General features: G+C 26.4%; 2 protein-coding genes across 6 annotated transcripts in view; one reads left to right on the forward strand and one right to left on the reverse strand.

The window, feature by feature from the left end:
• The window catches only part of Nagk (N-acetylglucosamine kinase), a 32,406-nt gene extending 8,787 nt beyond the window's left edge, over positions 1-23,619 (forward strand). The window contains exons 3-9 of one of the 3 annotated variants that reach the window (XM_083033533.1): positions 6,983-7,036; positions 18,862-19,051; positions 21,243-21,327; positions 21,578-21,676; positions 21,903-22,155; positions 22,838-23,136; positions 23,243-23,619. In XM_083033533.1, coding sequence (XP_082889659.1) covers positions 18,957-19,051; positions 21,243-21,327; positions 21,578-21,676; positions 21,903-22,155; positions 22,838-23,136; positions 23,243-23,578 — 1,167 coding nt within the window. In that variant the 5' untranslated portion in view covers positions 6,983-7,036; positions 18,862-18,956 and the 3' untranslated portion in view covers positions 23,579-23,619. Of the gene's footprint in view, positions 1-6,982; positions 7,037-16,891; positions 17,481-18,861; positions 19,052-21,242; positions 21,328-21,577; positions 21,677-21,902; positions 22,156-22,837; positions 23,137-23,242 lie in introns of those variants that run through there. The other 2 variants (XM_083033516.1, XM_083033525.1) reach the window with 2 other exon arrangements.
• On the reverse strand, positions 4-10,862 carry LOC145933618 (cytochrome P450 4C1-like). Of its 3 annotated transcripts, none has more exons than XM_083033495.1 (13): positions 9,736-10,862; positions 9,142-9,251; positions 8,784-8,874; positions 7,908-8,108; positions 5,336-5,429; positions 4,035-4,137; positions 2,708-2,816; positions 2,245-2,351; positions 2,094-2,162; positions 968-1,136; positions 592-771; positions 335-526; positions 4-217 (listed from the first exon to the last, which is right to left on the reverse strand). In XM_083033495.1, the coding sequence occupies exons 1-12, from the start codon at positions 9,887-9,889 to the stop codon at positions 351-353; spliced, it is 1,563 nt and encodes a 520-aa protein (XP_082889621.1). In that variant the 5' UTR covers positions 9,890-10,862; the 3' UTR covers positions 4-217; positions 335-350. The 3 variants fall into 3 exon arrangements, with proteins under 3 accessions (XP_082889621.1, XP_082889628.1, XP_082889612.1); XM_083033502.1 differs by having other exon boundaries at positions 4-231; XM_083033486.1 differs by having other exon boundaries at positions 6-258; positions 9,736-10,861.
• Positions 23,620-23,879: the final 260 nt, after the last annotated feature.

Raw genomic sequence — 23,879 nt, forward strand, 5'->3', positions numbered from 1 at the left:
ATAATAATATCTATTACAATAAAATATAAAATATGTTTGATTAATTTTACTATGCACTTTAGTAAAGGTCCGTTTTGAAATAAAAAAAAGATCTTAATATATAAAAATAATTTATTATAGCCAAAAAACTTCTTTCTATATAATCATTATTGACTTCCACGCATTTTTCATATTGTTTCAACAGCTTCTTAATTGTATTGTCGTAAAAGTCTGCCGCCTTAAACCAGCATACTATTTTATATATTTAGAATAAAAAATCTGGACAAGAATTAGAAAGAGATACACTTATATTCTATTCTTGATATAACTACTATTCTTGATACTTGATACTTACTGAAAATAAACTGCTCCTATTTTTGTATTGTGCCTTTGATCGGGACAAATTTTATACGAATCGGATGAGCCGGACGAATCATTTCGTCAGGTTTTATTGACATATCTTTTAAATGATCAATCGGCTCCAAATAAAAGTTTTGTATCAGAGGAGCTATCATAGCCTTTAACTCCAACAGAGCGTATCGCTGGCCTATCATTTGATCTAAATATATCAGAACTTCTTATGTAAGAAAACATAAAAATTAAATAGTTTACCTATACAATTCCGAAAGCCTGCGCTGAACGGTATGTAGGAATAAAAATGACGATTTTGTGAATTCTCGGGCAAAAATCTATCTGGATCAAATACATCTGGATTTGGCCAAAAATTAGGATCTCTATGAACTTGAAAAATATGAAGAAATAAAGTTGTTCCAGTAGGTATTAAATATGATTCTGAAAAGGAATATTATAAGATTATACAGATACACAATTTTTACAAATAATTGAAAGCTGCTAAATAAGCATTCATTATCTTAATATATAAACAGTCTTCTAAACATATTTATATCTATATTATGTTTGATAACATATTTCATTACCATGTTCAAAAATATATAGAGTGAAGAAGTAACTATATAGTTATACGTACGTAATTTTATATCTTCTGTGGCAATTCGTAAGATACTATGTACAGGAGGATATAAACGTAATATTTCCTTTAAACATCTACTGAAATATGGTAGATTTTGTAACAAGTTAATTGTATATTTTTCTCCATTTTTTTGAAACTCAGTAGCGACTTCAGTTCTGATACGATCCTATATTAAATGTGCATTTTATTACTGTTCTGAGAAATATTTCTGTATACACGTAATACATAAAAATTCTGAATTTCTATATTTATTTTAATTTATTATATATTTAAAAAATTTTTATTGATATTGTTTCTCTCTCTAATATACACACTTTTCAAAATTCTAAAATTAAAGTATTACTTCGAATTGATAAAAAAATGATGAAATTTAAATATGTGTAATTTTGTAAAAAATAAAATCGTAGAACAATTTTTAGAAGCATTTTATAGCGGAAAATTTTAGCTTTTAAACGCTGTCACTTTCTTTTCTCGACGATGATTTTTCTCTAGATGACATAATTTACAAATCAACTGTGAAAAAATAACTTCAATTTTAAGAATCATGCATGCTGAAAAGGGGACTTTTCCTATCTTAGCTTTCAAGCTATATATTTTTAAACTTTAATCATTTAAACTATCTACAGTAAAGTTAAATAAAACAATTCTTCTTTTGCGTGAATAATTTAAAAATTGTAGTTTCTCTTCAATTTTTCATAGTTAATTTGAAAAAAGTTTTATCTAGAGAAGAATTATCGTCAAAAAAAGAGCTTGACAACATTTAAAAGCTGAGACTTTCAGATTTTAAATTCTTAAATATCCAGAAACATCTAATAACTTTTTACAAAGTTATATACATTAATATTTTATTCTTTTTTTTTTGACTGAATCGAAGTGATGCTTTAATTTTATTGAGAAATGTATAAAAAAATATATTGCAGAGCAAAAGTGTAATATTTTTACTGCTTTCATAAATATTAGCATAATTATGTATATATATAATAAGCATAGTCAAATCAGCATATACATATAACTACACAAGCATAATCAAATCAAAATGATATTTAGTAAATATGATTTATTAAATATTAATAAAATTAATTAACTTTTTTTTTAATTACGACAGTTATTTGTTGCGAAGTACCTGAATGTCCTTATGTTCAGCCAATAGTAACAATGCATACATTATAGTTATCGCTGTAGTATCATGACCCTGTGCATAATCACATTTACATATACATATATCCAAATAATATATATCTAGAGAACTAAGAAAATTAATTACAAATATATACCGCAAATATGAAGGAATCGACTTCATTTCTGATATCTGAATCAGTTAAACAACCTTCTTGAGAAGCCGCTATTAAATGATCCAATAAAGCAAACCGTTTTTTTCGACCTAAATAAAAGAAAAATAATATACAGTATGTATGATATTGATAGCATAAAGATATTGTATCAATCTCATAGCATAAATTTTATGTGTTTCTCGATTTAATAACATATTGATCTTATTTAAAACTCTTATACACATAACTTTTATAAAGTTAAATAGATTGATGTACATAATTTTACGGCATATATGTACATTTATGTATATGTATATATATACATATACTCCATATTGTGTACGATTATGATGTATGATGAATATATGTGTATGATGTGTTATTTACATATTGCTAAAATAATTTACGCTATTAGAATTGCAGTCGAATTTAAGCTATAATCAAATTATGTTACATATGTATTTACCAATTATTTCTCCATCATTATCTTCAACTTTTGTCTCTCTGTCATTTTCAAAACTTTTCAAGTGTTGATAATTGGTACATTTATGATACAATTTCCTTTCTGCAATAATCTATATAATTACAAAATATTAATCTTCTTTACTATCTGTATTATATTATCAAGTATTATATTATCATATATAGTATTAACATTTACGAATTACACCATAGTCTTAATAATATATATGATTATTATGAAATTTATATATTATAAATAAAAAGAAAAACATATATAAACCTTATGGAAATATTCTGTTAAAATTAAAATAAATTTATTAAAAATACAATAGAAATGAATGAATAATTACTGAATTTATTACAATATAAATCAGAATTTTCACGATAAAATATAATTAAATACTATATAGGTGTACATATATGCGCGCGCGCGCGCGTTTAAAGAAAAATTAAATATATTCAAGAACTAATATTAAATTTTGAGATACGATATCTTTTGAGATCTTTTGAGATACGACATTTTTGCATTTTTATTTCAGATTATATTCAGTTTTTGGTACTGTGTATTATCCATATCTTTTTGTTGACATTTTTTATTTGTGTATACTATACTTACAATTAGTCTTTTTGATTTTTAGTATATGTTACACTATCGTTATAAATTTCATCTAATATTTTAACCAATGCAACTACATGAGTTTTTTAGTACAAAGGAAAACTTGTATCTTATTGTTTTAAACTTTAGTATAAAATACATGCATGGGTATATATTCAATTTTATTATAGCCGTAATAATTAATCCCATAAAATTTTAAGTTAAGCGTATATTAAAAGTTAATTTAGGTTATAATTGTTTAAAAAAATTTTATTAAACAAATTTATTATTTACATAATTCATTAAATTTTTTGAAATTAAAAGGCAAAAATCTTTTGCATGGTCTTGAAAAATTAACATTTAAAGTGTAATATTCAATGAATGTATTTATTTATAAATAACATTTTTTTTAAATCCAACAATAATTTACATTGTAGATTAGATATTATAATAAATTATAATGAAGTCTATTGAATAATCTCTTTCGGGTAAAATCACGAAATTTACTGAATAAATACAATTTTATTAAAATTTGTTGAATAAAATAAATTTGTAATAAATTTTTCTGAATTTTTATTGAAATTTTAATAAAATTACAAAAGGGTCAATTAATTCATATATCAATATGTGATTCGCTGTACTGTATTATATGATTTCATTATAATTTCTATAAAATATTTCCATCAGGATATATACTATACATATATGTATATTAAATAATATCATTTTTACATACTTTTTCACTGAATCCATGCAATGTTTTCAATACTCTTTTCTGTAGTCTGCCTTTTGAAGTTAACGCAAATATCATATCGTTATACAGCCATGGCCTGATTATTCTAAATTATAATTATATAATGTATGTAATTTTAAAAAAGTTATAAAAAATATTATACTAAGAAAACTAATTTAATATGACATAATAAACTTCTAATAATCTTTATATGACTAATAATATAAAGAGAAAATTTGTAGGATTTAATTTTAAGTATTCCAGAAAAGAATTTTCCACACACATGAAGAATGTATAATTTTTAATTCTAGTTTTATAAAAAAATTCGGATTGAGAATGCGCCATTAAAATGCATTTCGAGATCTAGCATCGCAATACAAACTGTTATACGTTTTAATTGAAAAACAAATCCTACTCTACACGCAATCGCGATCGATATCCGAAAACTATGTTCTATGATAAAATCATTAATGACTTATTTAACTATTACAATTAACAATTAATGTATAACTATATATATATATATTGTGACAATAGATCTTTTATATTATGCATTTTTCGCGTAATATATTTATTAAATCGAGTAAGAATTGAAGTTACATATGCGAATCTAAATTATATGTATATTATCATTTCGTTGCGATCTTTACGAAATAATTATTACTTTATTGATTGTGTGTTAGAGACAAAAATATATTTCGTTCAATTTTTTATCGTTCGATTTTTGGTGATCTAAATCTACATAAATAAATATAATTTGGATATGAAAACGCGCAGTAAAATGATCGAATCCCAGAAAGCAGGGAATCGAGTAATTAAAATAAGAATAATTTCGGTAATTCATTATACGTTTAATGAGTCATTAAGTTATATATTAAAATTTTTATATATATAATTTTATATTTTAAATATATATAGTGCATAAAATACACTTCGGTAAAACTTATAGTCAGGTTTATATCGTCTCATTCTTTATCGTTTTCGACTATCTAATTATAAAAATTAATGAAAACAATTATGGACAATGGAAGATTTAGGACGCGCAGTAAAACTGATCTAAATAATCGAATCCTAAAATCGAGTAATAAAAATTCGGACGCGCATAATGCGCGCTTGCATTGTTCTAGTTCATGTGTAAATAGTTTGATTATCATCAGCTTTAATATAACTTTAACCTAAGTTTAAGTTGTATGTTGAATTGTATAATTACTTACTTCCACATGATTATATAATTATTAATAATTGATTTCCAAGATATCCTGGATATTTGTAACATAATTATTTATTGAATTTGAAGTACTTACCGATAAATAATAACTTCAGATATCTGGTGGACTGCTTTTCGATACTCTTGTTCGAACGTACCGAGGCCTTGCAAAGGTGTACCCATGGCAGTTTCTACAAATGTGTATTTGTCAAAGTTATATCAAGCAATATATAACGTACACTAAAAAATATGTAAAATTACGTAAATAATAAATGTAAAATTACATGACAAATAATGAAAATGTTATATAATTACATATGAGAGTATTCTGTTTTCATTATTTATTGTGTAATTTTACAATTATTATTTATGTAATTTTTCATATATTTTTACAATATAGTGAAATATTTTAAAAATACTTCGGATTATAGAAGCCAGATGTTATTGATTTTTCCTTCATTGCGGCATCGATTTTATAGAAACTTAAATTTTTTAAATCTTATATATAGTTATTTAAATAAAATCTCTATATAATCAAGACACACGGAATCTCACGTCAAGTATATAAGCAAAATAATATAATTCCATGATAATGACACTACATTAATTTTACTGAAGTTTTTTAGCACATAACAAATCTTATAGTTAATTATTTTCTTTTGAATAAATCAATATTTAAAATATTAAATATTTTTGCAATTTCTATTTTAAAACGAAGAATTTAGCGAAAATTTCACTAAAGGGGCTGTGCACAATAAAAGAAATAAGAAACAGGAAATAATAGAGAATAAAAACAGGGAATAGAGAACAGTTCAATATAAAACATGAAACTTTATTTAATAATGCAGAATAGAGAGGAACAGAGGAATAGTGCTAAAGAAATAAAATTTTTTTACTCAGTGTTATTAAATTACATTTCATATGTTTTATATATTAAACTGCTCCCTATTTCCTGTTCCTGTTTTCTGTTCTCTATTTCCTATTTCTTATTCTTTTTATTGTGCGCAGCTCCTATATTTGTATATTTTAATACATAATACAAAAATAATCGCCAAAAAGTTTTGATCATGTTCATGAATATGTAAATGTACATGAACAAAAGAAACGAGATTTTTAATACTTTTATTTGCCGATGACATATTTTTCAGTTTTTTTTAAAGAAAATTATGTGTTTAAAAATTATTGTTATGCAATGAATTATATATATTATATATAATTTATATGAATTTATTATTTAAATTTTTATTAAAATAAAATTGAAAATAAGTAAGTTATATAAGTAAGAATAAATTTGGAATAAAAATAAAATATATATATACATATAATTTTCGAAAAAAAATAATATGGGTATTTTTAAGATAATTAACAAAAGAATAAAAAATTATTACATTAAACTTTATTATAATTAGATTATTAATAATAAAAAATTTTATTATATATATATATAGATATATATATATATATATATATATATGTATAAAATTTTAATATTGTCTACACAATTTATAATTATTTAACTTAATTTATAATGGTTTAACTATTTAAAAATTAAATTTTATTGTATTTTATATAAAAATTTAAAAAAACAATTACAAAATTTAATAATTTTTATGACGTAATTTTATTAAATATATTTTACGATACGAATATAAGTTTAATTGCGCATTATTGACTATTTCAAATATTAATTCTTTTGAAAACTATTTTGTATATACATATAACTTGTGTTTTTTATATGTTATAGGTTTTTATATCTAATGCTTTGTACAATAGAGCTCCATTGTTGCGCATCGTATCGGTGAGTGTATTGCATACGTATATAACATTATCTATATATTTATTAATCACCAAAAAGTAACTAGAGCGCAAATCAGAAAAAACTAGTTATAAGAAATTATATGTTAACTTTTTCATTAAAACAAGGAATTACATTTTTCTTTAAAAAATTACAAAATATATGCCAAGCAAATAAAAGTATTAACAAGTCTCATTTTTTTTTTCCATTTATGTACAATTACATATTATGAACTTGATTAAAACTTTGTGGCGATTATTTCTATGTAATATATTAAAATATACAAATATAGATGCAGCGCACAATAAGGAATAAGAAACGAAATAAGAAAAGGAATAGAGAATAAAAAACAGAAACAGCAATATACACAGTTTAATATAAAATATAAAACATATTAAATATAATTTAGTAACGCAGAATAGAGATATTTTATCACGTCACTTTAGTACTATTCTTTCGTTCCTCTATTTTGCGTTAAAACTTTTACTAAATTATGTTTTATATTGAACTGTTCCTTTTCCCTGTTCCTGTTTTCTGTTCTTTATTTCCTGTTCCTTATTTTTTATTGTGTGCACCCTCTAATACACCATTGTTATTGTCGATTTAAATGATATTGAATTGTACATTGTGAGTACAATTGCTTATACTTTTACTTAAATATACGCAATGAATAATTTATCTCTGAGAAGAAATCTTAGTAATTGTAGTAAAAACAACTATATTTTACGTACGCATCTACATTTGCTAACGAAGAAAATAATTTTTAATATATTTATTATGTTTGTAAAAAAATTATTAGTTTGATTAGAGAAAATATGATATACTCTTTTGGCTTTTGTTATTTCTTTGATAAATATGCAGGATACAATCTTACCACATATTGCGTTCAGTGTATATTTGCTGACAAATGATAATAAATCTTGTACTGTTCCGTCAACTATTCCTTCAACTTGTAAATCTTTCAGAGACTGTGTCATACGATTACCTTCCTCAATTAAAATTTCAACAAATTGCTGCAATATATTAAAATGGAATGCAGGTGTTAATATCTTTCGCCGTAAATGCCATTTGGCACCTAAAACAAAAACAAAATTATGTAATACAATAAATTGTGCAATTCTGTGACGAGAATAACATTGCTTCTTAAAACACAGAGAACATCTTAGAACATCTTTTATAAACATCGGAATGAAAATGTATAATCCTTTGTTTTTATATTGCATACAATAAATGGAAGCAAAATTATTTACTTTATCAAAATAAAAATTGATTTTAATTCTGACAGGATTAATTAATTTAATTAATTTTTTTTAAATAAATAAATTTTTTTATTTATGTTTACTAAGTATTTTTTACTCGATTTAATAAGTATTATCCTGTAAATTTTCTCTTTCTTTAACATCTTGTATCCGCACAAGCATGTATATGCGCATATGCATGCAGAAAAGATCATTTTCAGTATGGGACCATTTAAAGGTTATTTGAAAATTATAAATCATTTTGACGCTAATTATATTGCACTACCAAGTCAGAAATATATAATACCGCATTTAAACGAAAATACTGATGATTTCAAAATTATATTAAAGATGACCTCAAGGAAGAAGTTTTATATCATATTTCTTCTTTTAAACTGAGTTAAAGTAAAACTCTTTTTGTTTTCAATTATTTTCTTTTATTTTGAAATTTAATACAGATATTTAAGTATTCTATTTTAGGTATTCTATTTTCTATTGTTACATTATGTTACCTCCGCTGGTGAAAAGACCTGATCCTAACCAAGGACGAAAATTATCATATATGAAACTTTTTTCAATGTATTTTTTATTACTGAGTATGATCTGAAATCACAGAAAATATTAGATTTAAAATATTTATACTAAGTATTTTTAAAGTATTTTATTGAATTTTATATACAGATAATCGATTAATCGTTTATACTTTTTTATTTAGTCATACTATTTTTCATATTTTTTTTTATAAAGGCTATTTTTATGAATAAAAATTGTTTGCAAACAAGAAATTTTTTAATCTTTGTAAACAAGAAATTTCTTAATTTTGAGCTTGTGTTAAAAAATAGCTACTAGATTATGTTTTTTTTTTATTACCTCTATATCATCTGGATGACGAATACATACAATAGGTATAAAGAACAGCCATAATTTAAAAATAGGATAATATTCATCAAACCAAATAAACGAACGCTTCCAGATATTCTCTGAAAAATGTACGAGAGTATTATAAACATACATTACATAAGGAAAGTGAAGAATTATATTTTTTGTTCAAAAAAAGAGTTTTTAAATTGCTGTAATTTGTCGGAAATAATTGTATTAAGACAAATAAAATAGCATTATATAAAGTTCAAAGCTTTAGAATTTTATCATTGAATATAATCACTTTTATTTTATGTATGCAAAGTTATGTAATAAAAAAATAAGTATTTTTCTCTATATTTCGAATAAGTTATTAAGATTTATTATAAGAATTCAATATAAAAGAATTATTAATGAAGATCTTTTTTTACATTTTTGAGTCAAAAACTCAACAAATACTATCGGTATTACCATCACCAAAGCCACATCGAGATTGATCTAATTTATTAATTCTATATATGTATATGGACATGCGTAATGTGGACAAAAAAATAATTTCTTAATGATTTCTTTATTAATAAAAATATATTAAATAATTTTACTTACCTAATTTATCTTGGAATAGCAATACATTGCCCAAAATCGGGATGACCGTAGGCCCAGGTATAGAATTGATTAATCGCCCGTTTTTTCCATAATGCACGTAATAATTATAAGCCAATATAATAAAACCAAGTAATAACAATATAGTAATGATCATTGCTTATTGTGTGACGAGGTAATCAATTTAATTAAATTTTATTTTTCCAGCTTTCCTTTCTTAGTTCAAAAGAGTAATTATTTCGCAATACTTCCTTTATGATAATATTGATCGCCTTGATATTCTAAATGCATTCGGTAAATAAAATGTTACTTGAAATGTATTAATTATATTATATCGTTAATATATAAAATATAATGTTGATTATAATTAAACATTTCACTTGCATTTGTATAATAAATACATTAGAAATATTTTTAGAAAAATATTTAAAAAATATAAATTAAACTATATTTTAATTAGATTATAAAAAATTTTAATATATAAATATGTAGACGTGTTAGATGTTTTACAAATCGCTTCGGTAGATTTCGATCGACACTGCGGTGACGTCGAATATTCCGAGGTCCAGAAAATTGAAAAAGTAATTAGAACTTGCTTTATGGTTTTAAGAATACAGTCAAAAAACGAAACTAGACAGAGTTCAAAGAATTTTGAAATCTTGATCGATCGAAAGTTAAGCTTTGGGGAACCTCGTTTGTATATGTTATATGTACGAGAGTTAGTCCAAAAGTAAGATTTTCTTTTTTTTTCCCCCCCAAGAAACGACAATTAGCAGATATCTCGGTCGTCAGAAACTTTTATTTAGGTATGCTGAAAACATTGGTAAAGCTTACTTACAGCTGCGAAGTCGCTTCCGCACCAAACTTTACCAATGTTTTCAGCATACCTAAATAAAAGTTTCTGACGCCCGAGATATCTGGTAATTGTCGTTTCTTGAGAGAAAAAAAATAGGGAAACTAACTTTTGGACTAACCCTCGTAAATTGCATGTGTATGTTTGAATTAGTAATCTCGACATTATAAGACTAGTTAAAAGATATAACACGATTGACTGCTGCATAAAAATCCATTTAAAGAGCAAGTATATATTAGGTATGTAATCTGATAATGAGATATCCTGACAATGAGAATAATTAAAGTTTTCTATAAATTGCACGAAAACGACTGCGCGAAACTTATTCATTAATTTATTTAGAATTTTGTCCAAACAACGCAGAAAGCAGGTTCTACACGAATTTGCAATTTTCAAAATAATATCCATTCTATATCAAGATTAAATAACATAAGATATGTGAAATACGATGCTTCCTTCATTCATCTAACAAAATATTCTGGGAAAAGGCAATATAAAAGAACCAAAAAAGCGAAAATGTGAAATTATTTTTTTTCGATTTTTCTCTTCAATCAGACAAGAAATATTTCTATTATTTTCATTTATTAATGTTATTTTTAAGCTTTCAACAAAAGCGTTCAGTCTCTTAATAAAAATTTATAGTATCTACCCGTCTTTTCACGCATGGCACAAAATATTGCACGAAAGAAACAATGACAATTCTCTCTCTAATTAAATAATCTTTTTTTAAATATTAATTAAATCAAATATAGAGTTACAATATCAAAAATATTTCTATAATATACATATACGTATAATTTTCATATCTATATTTTTTAAGCATATTTTCTAGCTTGATGAAAGTGTTCTATTTTTTGAGATTATGCTTGCAAAAGTTGCATAATTAATATTAGAATCTAAATTCTAAAATTCAGCATTTTTCCAGCACAATTACATTTCCTTAACAATAAATTGTTTTATGTTTTGGATGAACCACGGAAAACGAGTTATTTGAGATCGTTTCTGGATGCAAAGTTAGAACTTTTCTGAAACGGCCCTCGTTGTTTGATTTCAATTTTAGAGTATTTTTATTTAAAAAATTGTTTAAAACATACACAAAGAGATACTCACAATCTTACTCCGTAATTTACAACGATTACAATATTAAGTAGGTATTCTGTCTGCGACTGCGATACTTATTTGTCATGTATTATTTAGACTTTAGATTATACGCGATCGCGTTACCGCTTAAGATTGCGACTCTCGTTAGCAACTAACACACTGTTCTTTTAATAATTATTGACTTCTGACTGCCTCGAGCGCTTCTGCTGCCTGGCTTTTATTACTAAATTATTGGTTGAATTTGATATATTGGAGGGGAACAGGCTCTCGCGAGTAATATGCAAGTGAAAAAAATTCGGAGACCAACTTATTTGCTTACATTATCATAATAGCCTAGTTTACACCGTGACGATTCGCGCGACCTATGCCCTGACCTAAAATACACCTAAAGTAGGCCTCTATGGAAATGTTTACATCATGTGGACCAATGATGCTTTTAGACCTAATATAAGTCGCTAAAAGTATGGTAGAAATGGTTATAACAGAAAATAATAAACGGCGAACTGCCAGATTATTGCAAATTATACACAAGAGACAGCAAATGTGGAAAAAAATTTATTTGCAAATTAAAAGATCCCGGAATCTGATTATGAATGTATTACAACACTGATTGTTCGCATTAGCACGTGCCAATTACTAAACTCGACTGACTCGCCTTTTCGATGAATCTTTTATATATTTCACAGTTTTTTATATACTATTCATAATTTATAATTATTGATATACTAGAAATTATTCATATTGTGATGCGATCATATAGGCAAAATTCAATTTTAACGGAAACATTCAAAGTCAAACTTTTTTTTTGCATCTTTGCGCAATGATTTAATTTTCGGCTCACAAAGTTCAGCTGACAAAGTGAAAATCAGAATGTAATTAATTGACATAGTTAATGAGATAAAAAGCGCGTAAAAGTTCAAACTTTTTTCTTTAAAATATACGCTTTTGCAGAAGTCAATACGATAATTTTTCGCTGAGTTGTGTCAATCTAAAAAAATAAGTTTTTTTAATCAAAAATAGTTATTTATATAAAATATGTATACCGCCGTTTATCAATTCGAGTCGCTGCAATTTTGTTCAAGATAGCTCGAAAAGTTCGAGAAGTTTTTGAAAGAGTATGGAATAAATCAGGCAGAAATAAGAGCAATCACTCATAAGATACGTTTAAGGCAATTGCGAATTTTTAAATACTAATTTTTTTTTTAATTCTATTAGATTTAATTAACATAAGAGCCAGGTGCAGTTAGCGAAAAGCAGATTTTTTTTCTAATAAGTATTTCTCTATTGATTATTTATATAAATGTTAAATTCCGACTTTTATGGCGACCGAATGTGCTCGGACAACGAATAAATAAGTTTTTCCATTTAAATTTAAATATGATTGGAACAAATAAATGTTTGGACGTTATGCAATGCTACAAAGCAACAGCGATCAAATATTTCTGTGCTCAACAGGGAAAATTAGAAAGAGAATTGTCGCAGTCAACCTTGGAGATCACTAAAATCACTGAAAGTTATATGAATTTTCTTGATGATTTACATACTGACAATGGTCCAATCTTCGGATCGAAAGAGAGATGTAGGTATATATGTATTATATATATACATCTCTTTTTCGATCCGAAGATTGGACCAATGTCAGTATGTAAATCATCAAGCTAAAAAATTAATATATATATATATATATATTAATATAGGTAGTCGCCAATAATTTTACATTTTTAATAAAATAAGAATTATAAAAAAAATATCTATATGGATTTGCTAATATTTTACGCTTGAAGCGCGGTAAAAATAGAAAATAACTTTATAATTTCTATAATTTTATAACTTTCGTATTGTTTGATAATTTATTCGAGACGTATAATATATTATGCTTCGAGAAATTTTTATCTGAAAATATCTTGTAATTATTGTGTTTATATGAAATTGTGCACATAATAAGCATATTAAAAAATATATATTTAAATGCTTTAATAAAAAGCACAATCATGGTATATTATATAATATAACAATTACATAATATAACAAAGCGTCATAAAATATAACAATTTTAATATTAAACATATGGTATAATAACAAATTAAACAGGACTGAGGCTGGAGGACGAATCATTTCGTCAGGATGAGCAGGACGAATTATTTCGTCAGGTTTTATTAATATATCTTTTAAATAATCAATCGGCCCCAAGTAAAAGTTTTGTATCAAAGGAGCTATCATAGTCCTTAATTTCAACAGAGCGAATGGCTGACCTATTATTTGATCGAAATATATCAGAACTTCTTATATAAGAAAACACAAAAATTAAATAATTTATACAGTTCCGAAATCCTGCGCTGAACGATATGTAGGAATAAAAATGACGCGATTTTGGGAATTCTCGGGCAAAAAAAATCTATCCGGATCAAATACATCTGGATTTGGCCAAAAATTAGGATCTCTCTATGAACTTGAAAAATATTAAGATATAAAGTTGTTCCTGCAGGTATTAGATATGATTCTGAAAAGAATATTATAAGATTATATAGATACAATTTACAAATAATTGAAGCTGCTAAATAAGCATTCAATGAATCATTAAAAGTGTTATATTATATAACTGTGTATATAATCAAGCATTAAAAATTTATTAGTTTGGGAATATTATGAAAGAATTATATCTGTAATTATTTAAATAAACCTTAAGGTTTTTTTAAATAAAATAATACTTTATCTTTATATATAAACAGTCTCTTCTAAACATATTTATATCTATATTATGTTTGATAATATTTCAATGTTATGTTAAAAAATATAGAGTGAAGAACTAACTATAGTTATACGCATGTAATTTTTGATCTTCTGAAACATCTCGTGAGATAGCATGTGCAGAAGGATATAAATGTAATATTTCCTTTAAACATCTACTTAAATATGGTAGATTTTACAATAATTTAATTGTATATTTCTCTCCATCCTCTTGTAACGCAGCAGCGACTTCAGTTACTTCTGATATAATTCGAAAGTATAAATAAAATCAAATATAAAGTATAATTAAATATTATATATATATATATATATATATATATATATATATATATATAAGTTTAGAGAAAAATTAAATATATTTAAGAACTAATATTAAATTTGCGAAATATTTTTTTCTTTTAAGATTGCAAAATTTTACTAAAAGTTACATTATTTCCAAACATTATTTAATTGAAATTTATCTAAATTTTGATGAAAACTGTTGATGAAATTATAATATTATTAATTAATAAATTTTCTAAAACTGAACTAAAAATGCAAAAAATATATGAAAAATTTTAATAAAACTTGCGAAACTTCTACTCATTATTTTGATTCTTACATGTATTATAATGAAAAAAATAATCTTGAATCATGTACACTTTAAATCACGTGTAGACTCTTTCATCTTTTGAGATAGGACACTTTTGCATTTTTATTTCTGATTATATTCAGTTTTTCGTACTGTGTATTATTCATGCCTTTTTGTTGACATTTTTATTTGTGTACACTAATTACAATTTGTCTTTTTTATCTTCAGTATATATTACACAATCGTCGCAGATTTCACTTATTTTAGCTAATGCAACTACATGAATTTTTTAGTGCAAAGAAAAACTTTCCAGACAGCCAAATCTGTTTGAACAGATTTTGTCAAACGTCTGCTATATATTTTTGCTAGCAAAAAAACTGTAGATTGTATACAAAATCTGTTATATGAAATAATGATAGCAGAATGTTGGCAGAAATGTTACAAAACCTGCTGACATAATTTGTTAACAGGTCAGTAGCAGAAACTAAGTAGAATTTGTATAGAATTATCATAGCAGATTGGCGGCAGAGACCGATCTGCTAGGAATCTGTGCAACGCAGTTTGATGTCAGATTGGCGGCAAAATAATAGCGCGGTGAAAATAATAGAAAATAATTTTATAACTTCCTTTTGTTTGATAATTTAGTCGTGATATATAATATATTATGCTTCGAAAAATCATTTATTTGAAAATATCTTGTAGTCATTGTGAACGTTTATGTGAGTTGTGTATATATAAGCCTATTAAAAAAAATATATTTAAATGCTTTAGTAAAAAAAACACAATTATCGTTTATTATGCGTCATAAAATATAACAATTTTAATATTAAAACATATACTATAATAACGAATTAAATTGTATATTGTGTAATAATTTTTATTCTCAAAACTGGTATTTTTTTCCACATAATTTTATTTTTATAGAAAGGACAGATTTATATACATTGAAACAATGCTTCTTTGTACAACAAATTTTTTGGAGAGAGATAAAATATAAGTACAAAGTACAAAGATTAACTTTCTTAGACAATTAAATATAACATTTTTAATATTAAAAACATGGTGTAATAAAGAATTAAATTTTATATTATATGTATAACTTTTATTTGTAATTATCGTGCGTACTATTTTATATAGAATAAAAAATCGGGATAAGAATTAGAAAGAGACACACTTATATATACATATTCTTGAGCTTGAATGAATTCTCTATCTCTTTTTACATACGATCAGAACTAAAAACATTTCTCATCAGATATATTTAGCATTAAAAAGTGATACAGTGGTAAGTGGTTCCCAGAAAAGATTTTTATTTTATTTATAAATTTAAACAATGAAATTGAAAATAAGTGTTATTGATTTATTTTTTAATTTATATGAAATCAATCGATAAAGTACACATGAAATCAATGTTTTTGACTATGATGATACTAGAATAGCATCAACCAATCAGAGAATTCTTGATGACAATAGCTGACAAAAGCCGTGTTCCAAAGTTCACTGCCAGTACTGAAAATCTACACGGAGAGAATTTTCTCTTAGAATTTACCCTGAAAATCATGGTAATCATGGGACAATATGGTATGGAAAGAATTTTATGAGAATTTCTCTGATTAATATATTTATCACAATAAAAATAATAATATGTCACAATAAAATATAAAACATGTTTGATTAATTTTACTAAACTGCATGGTAAAATTACTCAAACATGTTTTATATTTGAACGTGTAGATATTATTATGTTTATTGTGATTAATATTAATCAGAGAAATTCTCATAAACTTGTTTCCATACCATATTGTCCCACGATTACCATGATTTTCAGGGTAAATTCTAATGCTACGTATACACGGCGACACTTTTATGCTAGATCGAATGTATACACTAACAATAAGTGTCGACATGTGTACAGCGCTGAGAGCTGTGTCGTCAGATCGAGTTGCAGTGTTTCTATCTCAAAAATTGCAATACATGCGTGGACAATAAAGACACTGTTCTAGAGACAATAAGTGTCCGCTCTAGGTGTCGCCGTGTATACGTAGCATAAGAGACAATTCTCTCTGTGATATAATATATGTGACGTGAACTATAGATTTCCAGTACTGGCAGTCAATTTTGGAACACGGCCAATGATAGCGCTCCATCCAGCATCTATATATTGTATATATCCTCTCACCCTCGAGAGAGAATACGCCGCAAAAACTGCGAGATTGCGCGATCAGTGAAAGCAGTGACGTCGCGTGGTGCGGTCGATTGTTTTCTCTTCCGCTGCAGATATCGATCGGCAATTATTGCTGTCGACATTCCCACGGCTGGACTCGCACACTCCGTTCAGAAAAATATAATTTCTCACGGAATTTTTGCAAATCGCGTGAAAATGTTTTTCACCATCGGCACGCATGCCGAACACTGAACATTTTTCCAACCTGTATCCTGTATCTTCGTCGAGGAAAAGCGGGAATTTCGTAGTAAGTTAATGATGAACCCGGAGACGTTGCCGAAAAATCGCAAACAGACTTTATTAAATACTTTCACCAAGCTTGGCCGATTTGCTTCAGGCTGAGATAAGTCGAAAAAAACTTTCAAGGAAAAAAATCATTTCAAGTTTATATCGAGATATCATAGCTATTCTACAACTCGCTTAAGTACTTTCTCTTCTATGTCACACATACACAGCGCGAGAAATTAGAATTACAATAAAAATAAAACTAGAAATTAAAAATTTACTTTTAAATTTATATAAAGGATATTATTCATATACATATAATAATAATTTTATATTATAATATAGATTAATTTGATGTGTTATTTCTTCTTTTGTTAGTCTTATATAAAATTCAAGGATATATAACTATTTAATTATTACATTCAAATGGAGGAAGTATATTTGTCAGAAAACATTGACGTTCGCGAATTTATCACATGGCAAAAAAGATAAATCGATAAAAGCATTTTAGAATACAAAAATTAATTAATGGGGAAAAATTGTATATCTGTGTGTATAATAATAATTATGTTATTTATTATTGTACAGTAGAGTCTCTCCTTAAATTCAGTCCCATTAATTTTGGGACCCCTCCACATGTACTTTCACAAAGATTACTAAGATCAATTCTTTATGTCATAATGGTCCACTGGATCTGTACTAATTTACACTTGACTGATTATAGTGAAAGTACTAATCTGCACATGTGGGACGGCATTTCCATGTGCACAAGGCATATTTGATCACGCTATAATGAGGATATCTTTGAGTTTTTCTTTTCCAAAATTTTCCTGTTTCCGCTTCATGAAACCAAAATTATCGAGACTTTACTGTATTTTTTTATCTATATAAAGAAAATTTATTTTATTCGTCTTATTTATTTCAGATAAGGCTACTAAATTTGTTGATGTTATGATTTACAAATTGAAGGACAATATACTTTATTAAGTCAGCAAATATTAACGATTAGATTTGATTGTAGTATCACTAGAGATAAAATATAACTATTATAATGTTGTAAAAATAGTTAAAGATTAATATTGCTAAATATGAAATGCACATTAAACAGTGCAGTTTGAATTATAATCTTATGAAAATCAAATAGTAAAAAACTGAAATGGCTAAAATTTTAAATTGATTCCAAATATATCTTAAATCATGCTATTTAGAGCGTTATTTTTTCTAATTACTTGATTAATTTCCTAATTATATAAAGTTATTAACTAACTAGTGATAAATTTAATTCGTATACATTTTCCTAAATTATCCTATTTCATCCAGATCCTGTCAAATCCCTGCAAAACGTCCGAAAAGAGTTAAAAAGTTCTCGTCGCGCGAATCTGAAAAAACAATTTTAAAAAATGGCAGGAAAAAGGAAGACCAAGAAGACGAAGGCGAAGACGAAGAAGCAGAAGATCGTAGATGAGTTTCAATTACGCAGGGATCTCAGGGAGCTGACAAAAATGACGGAGCCTGCGGACCTAGTGCAGGAAGCTGCGATACTCGCGCAGGATCAACTGAAATATTCCGAAAGTATTAGAATCGGTGGCATAGAAGGGTAAGTTCAATTTCCTTGTAAACATTAACTATATTGCATTTGAATAAATATACAAGTTAAAATTAAAGATAAATACTTGCGGATTATAATATTCGCGAATATAATTAGATTTGCCAACTGTTTACATGATTTCGATTGAATGAACTCGCGATATAAACAATAATAATATCTTATATATACTAATATACGAAAATGAGCGCTAAACATCTTGTAAGATAAATTAATTCATTGCTGTATTTTGAATTTAATATTAATTATTAATTAAGCGATTGATACATTATTACTTTTCATTACTTTAATCTGTTTAATTTAATTATTTTAATTGATCTTTGACTGATCGTTTACATTTTATTGTTAATATATGCGATCTTAATCCGAATGACAAATTACATTTAGAACGACAAAAAATTTGAAGTATCAAAATATATTTGATTCCAAAACATTGTTACAGAATCAATTATTATTTGTAAAGAGATCACAACGGAAAAATAATTTATAATTTTTATCTTGTTGCTTCGATTCTTATTTGAAATAATAAATGATTGCGTATATATGTGCTTCGATAAAGATCTGTCATCGATATAATTAACATGTTGTTTATCGAAAATTGATTAATCGTCAATTGTAATAATCATAGCGAATTATTTTTTAATTTTAATTGATCACATTTCGAATAATAATTTGACAAAATATATGGATTATATCATATTGCAACTTTACTGCTCGAGTGCCGAGCGAATGATATCATAAGATCATATCATATGTAATAAATAATAAGTAATAAGCAATCGCGCGTCATACGTTGTCAAGGCCGAACACAAATTAATTTCAATGGACCAACATCGCATATAAAGTCTGACGTTTATTCAAAAAATATAATTTTATCTTTGAGTTTGATCGAGAATATTTGTACAAATTAATTTAATATTATTATATTTTACGTCAAATTTTTATATTCCGAGAAGATCTTTCTTTATGTAAATTTGGCATTTTTTAATTGCAGTTTATTAAATAATATATGGCGTAAGAAAATTAATGAGGCGCGCTTTATAATATTTTTAATTTTTATATAATTAAATCTTAAATAAAAATTCTACTAAATATATATACATATGTATATATAAACATTGATTTTATTGCATTTAGTTTTAGTGTTAGATTCAGATTCAGCTTTTTGAGATTATTATAATTTAGTTATTTTATAATTAATAAATGTTTATATATATTCGGAGAAAATATAGTGATTAATTGTAACCGGAAGTCCGTTCTAAGCTGAAAGGCAAGGACTATGAACAATAAATAATAATAAATATATATAAACATTTTAATAAATGTACTCTTAAGTTTATTACAAGTCAACATGATGCTCTTTGAGGATTTAAAGTTTCGCTTTCGCCTTTGTTATGATATCCATATCTTATCGTAGCGCGATTACGCAAATTTAAAGTGGCTGTTTCCGCTTAAATTATTAAATTATTATATATTAAATTATTAAAATATTAAATATTAAAAAACATCGTGTATGTATGAAAGATAAAAACGTCTTGTATATTATATTTTAATTTGCAAAATTGTCATTATGAAATTTATTACTTTCCTGGATTATTAAAATAGAAATCGGAGTATAACAAGTTCGCAATTCATAATCTATAAAGTAAAAGCAAAATTACATGCCGATTATATCTAAACATTAAACAATATAAAGTACGAATTTGATATATCTTTCTATCTCATCTGATTTAAAATAATATTTTATATTAAAATCAGAAATCTGGCTTTAATAATGCAAACTTTAGAGTAAAAAAAATGTTCTCAGCAACGTGAATACGCGATAATTTCTACAACGAGAGAAACAGAGCTTAGACATTTGATAACAACAATCAACACACATTAAACTGTGGGCCTTGATAAGTCACATGCATCTCTTACTGAACCGAGATAGCTCTCGATACGTACTTTTCTTCACTATTACGTACAATTCTTCACAATTATGAGTCACTTAAATAGGAGAAAGGATTATAAATTATCACGCTGTACATGTAGAATAATCTAAAAGGAAAATAGATATAGTACAATATTCATGAAATGTGATGAAATATATTCAGTAGAATTTGCATAACTTAAAATATTGTATATATATCTACGTATATACATAAATCTAAATAATTCTTATAAAATAATTAATTTTCAGAGGTGGTACGCACTCTACACTTGTAATACTCGATGGAAAAGGTACGCGGCTCACGGAAATTAAAGGACCGAACACTAATCATTGGGTGATTAAATAGAAAAAAAATTATACAAAATAAGCCATTTATATCTTTAAAGTGCTGCGAGTTCAGTTTTAAAAAAATACATTATAAATCTCGATGAGACACATAAAAAACGATGGAAAATTTTAACAAAATTTTCGGAGCTGAGAGTTCATAGCGCTTTCAAAATAAAAGAATATAAATAATTTTAAAAAATGCCATTTTGTTCGGTTTTTGGAGAAAATTATCGACCTAAAAAATTTGTTTCTTCTAGCAACTTGGGATAGATGAAACAGTTGCCAGACTCAGCGCGATGATCGAGCAGGGTAAACAAGCACTAGATATACCAGAAACAGTTCCTTTAGATTGTGTAGTGAGTGTAGATAATTATTTTTATTATATTACATACTATCACATTAATATAAAATGTATACTTTTTAATTATAATTATAATTAAAATAATAAAAATAAAATAAAAATGTGCCGTAATGATGATTTCGAGATAAGCGAGACGTAATATTATTTTATACTTTTTGTTCTCAAGTTAAATAATCTTTAATTATTATTAAGGTTTAAAATATTATCTCTTTCATTGGTAGGGGCTCAGTTTAAGTGGTTGCGAAGAAGAAACCACTAATCGTCAGCTCGTAGAAACTTTGCTGCAAAAGTATCCAAACTCTGCTAAGGATTACGTGGTCAGTTCGGATACTCTTGGTAGTCTTCGAACTGGTTTGGAATCCGGTGGAATTGTGATTATTGCCGGAACTGGTAGCAATGCTTTGCTTATCAATCCTGACGAAAAGACTCACGTATGCGGAGGATGGGGACACATGATGGGCGACGAGGGAAGTGGTACGTGTATTCTTTTTCTTACTGCAAAAAGAACAATGAAAAGTAAATTTTAAAATAAGGCACAAAAGCTTTACATTAACAAATAGCCTTAAAACTGATCTTTATTCTAAAAAATAAAATTTTTGAATATAATTTTATCTCTTTCAGAGTTCTCTGATTTTAGATAAAAATTCTTTGAATAAATTGTGAACTTTTTTTTCTCTTTTGTTATAAAATATAATACTGAAACTAAAGCATTGGCAGTTATCTAACACAACTTTATTTATTTTGTGGAAAAGTTAAAAGACTCGAGTACTTATCTCTATATGTAAAAGAGAGAGAAAGAGAGAAAGAGGCATTATATCCATGTAAAAGATTTATTGATAAAATTTATTGCATATAAAATCTATGTCATACTTTGTATTCCTTTACAACAGGCTTGTTTAGCTTTCTCTTTTCCTTGCTTCTTTATTTGTAAGCATTTAATAGTTATATTACCTTGTATGTATTTGAGAGAATTTATTTTCAAAATAAATCACGCTTAATAAATAATATTAATAAATTTTTTTTAATTAAAAATCTGATTATAGAGATAAAAAAGTATTACACACATATATAATTAGACTTAAAATCTAGATAAATTTACAATTAATTTTTCATAAGCTGTAATTAATTAATCGCTTTCTCTTGTTAATTTTTCAAGCTTATTGGATCGCTTATCGCGCCTGCAAATACGTATTTGATGATATTGACGGCTTCACGGAAGCACCGGAATCCATAAGCTACGTATGGCCGGCGATGAGAAGTTATTTCAACGTGACTGACAGAAATGGCATATTGCCGTATCTCTACGCGAACTTTGACAAGAGTGTCATCGCCGGTTTCGCCAAAGAAGTCGCGATCGGTTGCGAGAGAGACGATCCCCTTTGCCTGAAGATCTTTGAGGAAGCTGGACATCTTCTGGCGAAGCACATTATTGCTCTCTCGAAAAAGGCGCACAACGTCAGTATTTTACTAACAATTAGATGATTTATTTTTATATGTAAAATTGCATAATGGTTTCATCATAAAATAGGCTTACCAACAATTCGCTCATTTTTTTTTCCAGGACCTTAAGTTGGCTCACGGTGGATTAAAAGTGATCTGCGTCGGATCCGTGTGGAAATCGTGGAAATTCATGAAGAATGGTTTCGTGAATGAAATTCACAACAGGCGCATCGTAGAAGAGTTGAGTCTATTGCGTTTGACGACAACGTCGGCATTGGGCGCCTGTTATTTAGCCGCAGAGAAAATCAATTGTCCATTCGTCAAACCGTACGACAGCAACGTTGAAATCTTCTTCCATTATAAGCGCGACACTTATCCGGAAAAACAAACGACGGAATTAAAAAATCATACGCTAGTTTCCGATGCTCATGTTTACAAAAACGGAGAGAGTGCATGAAACATAAATAAACGAATAAATAAATATATTAAGCTAAAGAATCTCTTTTACTCGAATCGGTGCTGAAAGAAGAAAGCTTATTTCTTTATCTATAAATATCGCGCATTGCAAAAATTATAAATTATCTTCCAATGAACAGATTATCACTGACAATGAGTGATTAAAAATAAAATCCAAATCTTTGATTGGCGATTATAAAACGTACACACACTATAAACATATGACAAGCTAGATAAATCTGCAAAAATATAAAAATATCGTTTTATAAAAATTACAGACTTATACAAATATCGACTTAATC

This window comes from Prenolepis imparis, unplaced genomic scaffold, assembly GCF_030444845.1.
Source record: "Prenolepis imparis isolate NDT839.2.m4 unplaced genomic scaffold, iyPreImpa1.0 SCAF_1, whole genome shotgun sequence".
Classification (NCBI taxonomy): domain Eukaryota; kingdom Metazoa; phylum Arthropoda; class Insecta; order Hymenoptera; family Formicidae; genus Prenolepis; species Prenolepis imparis.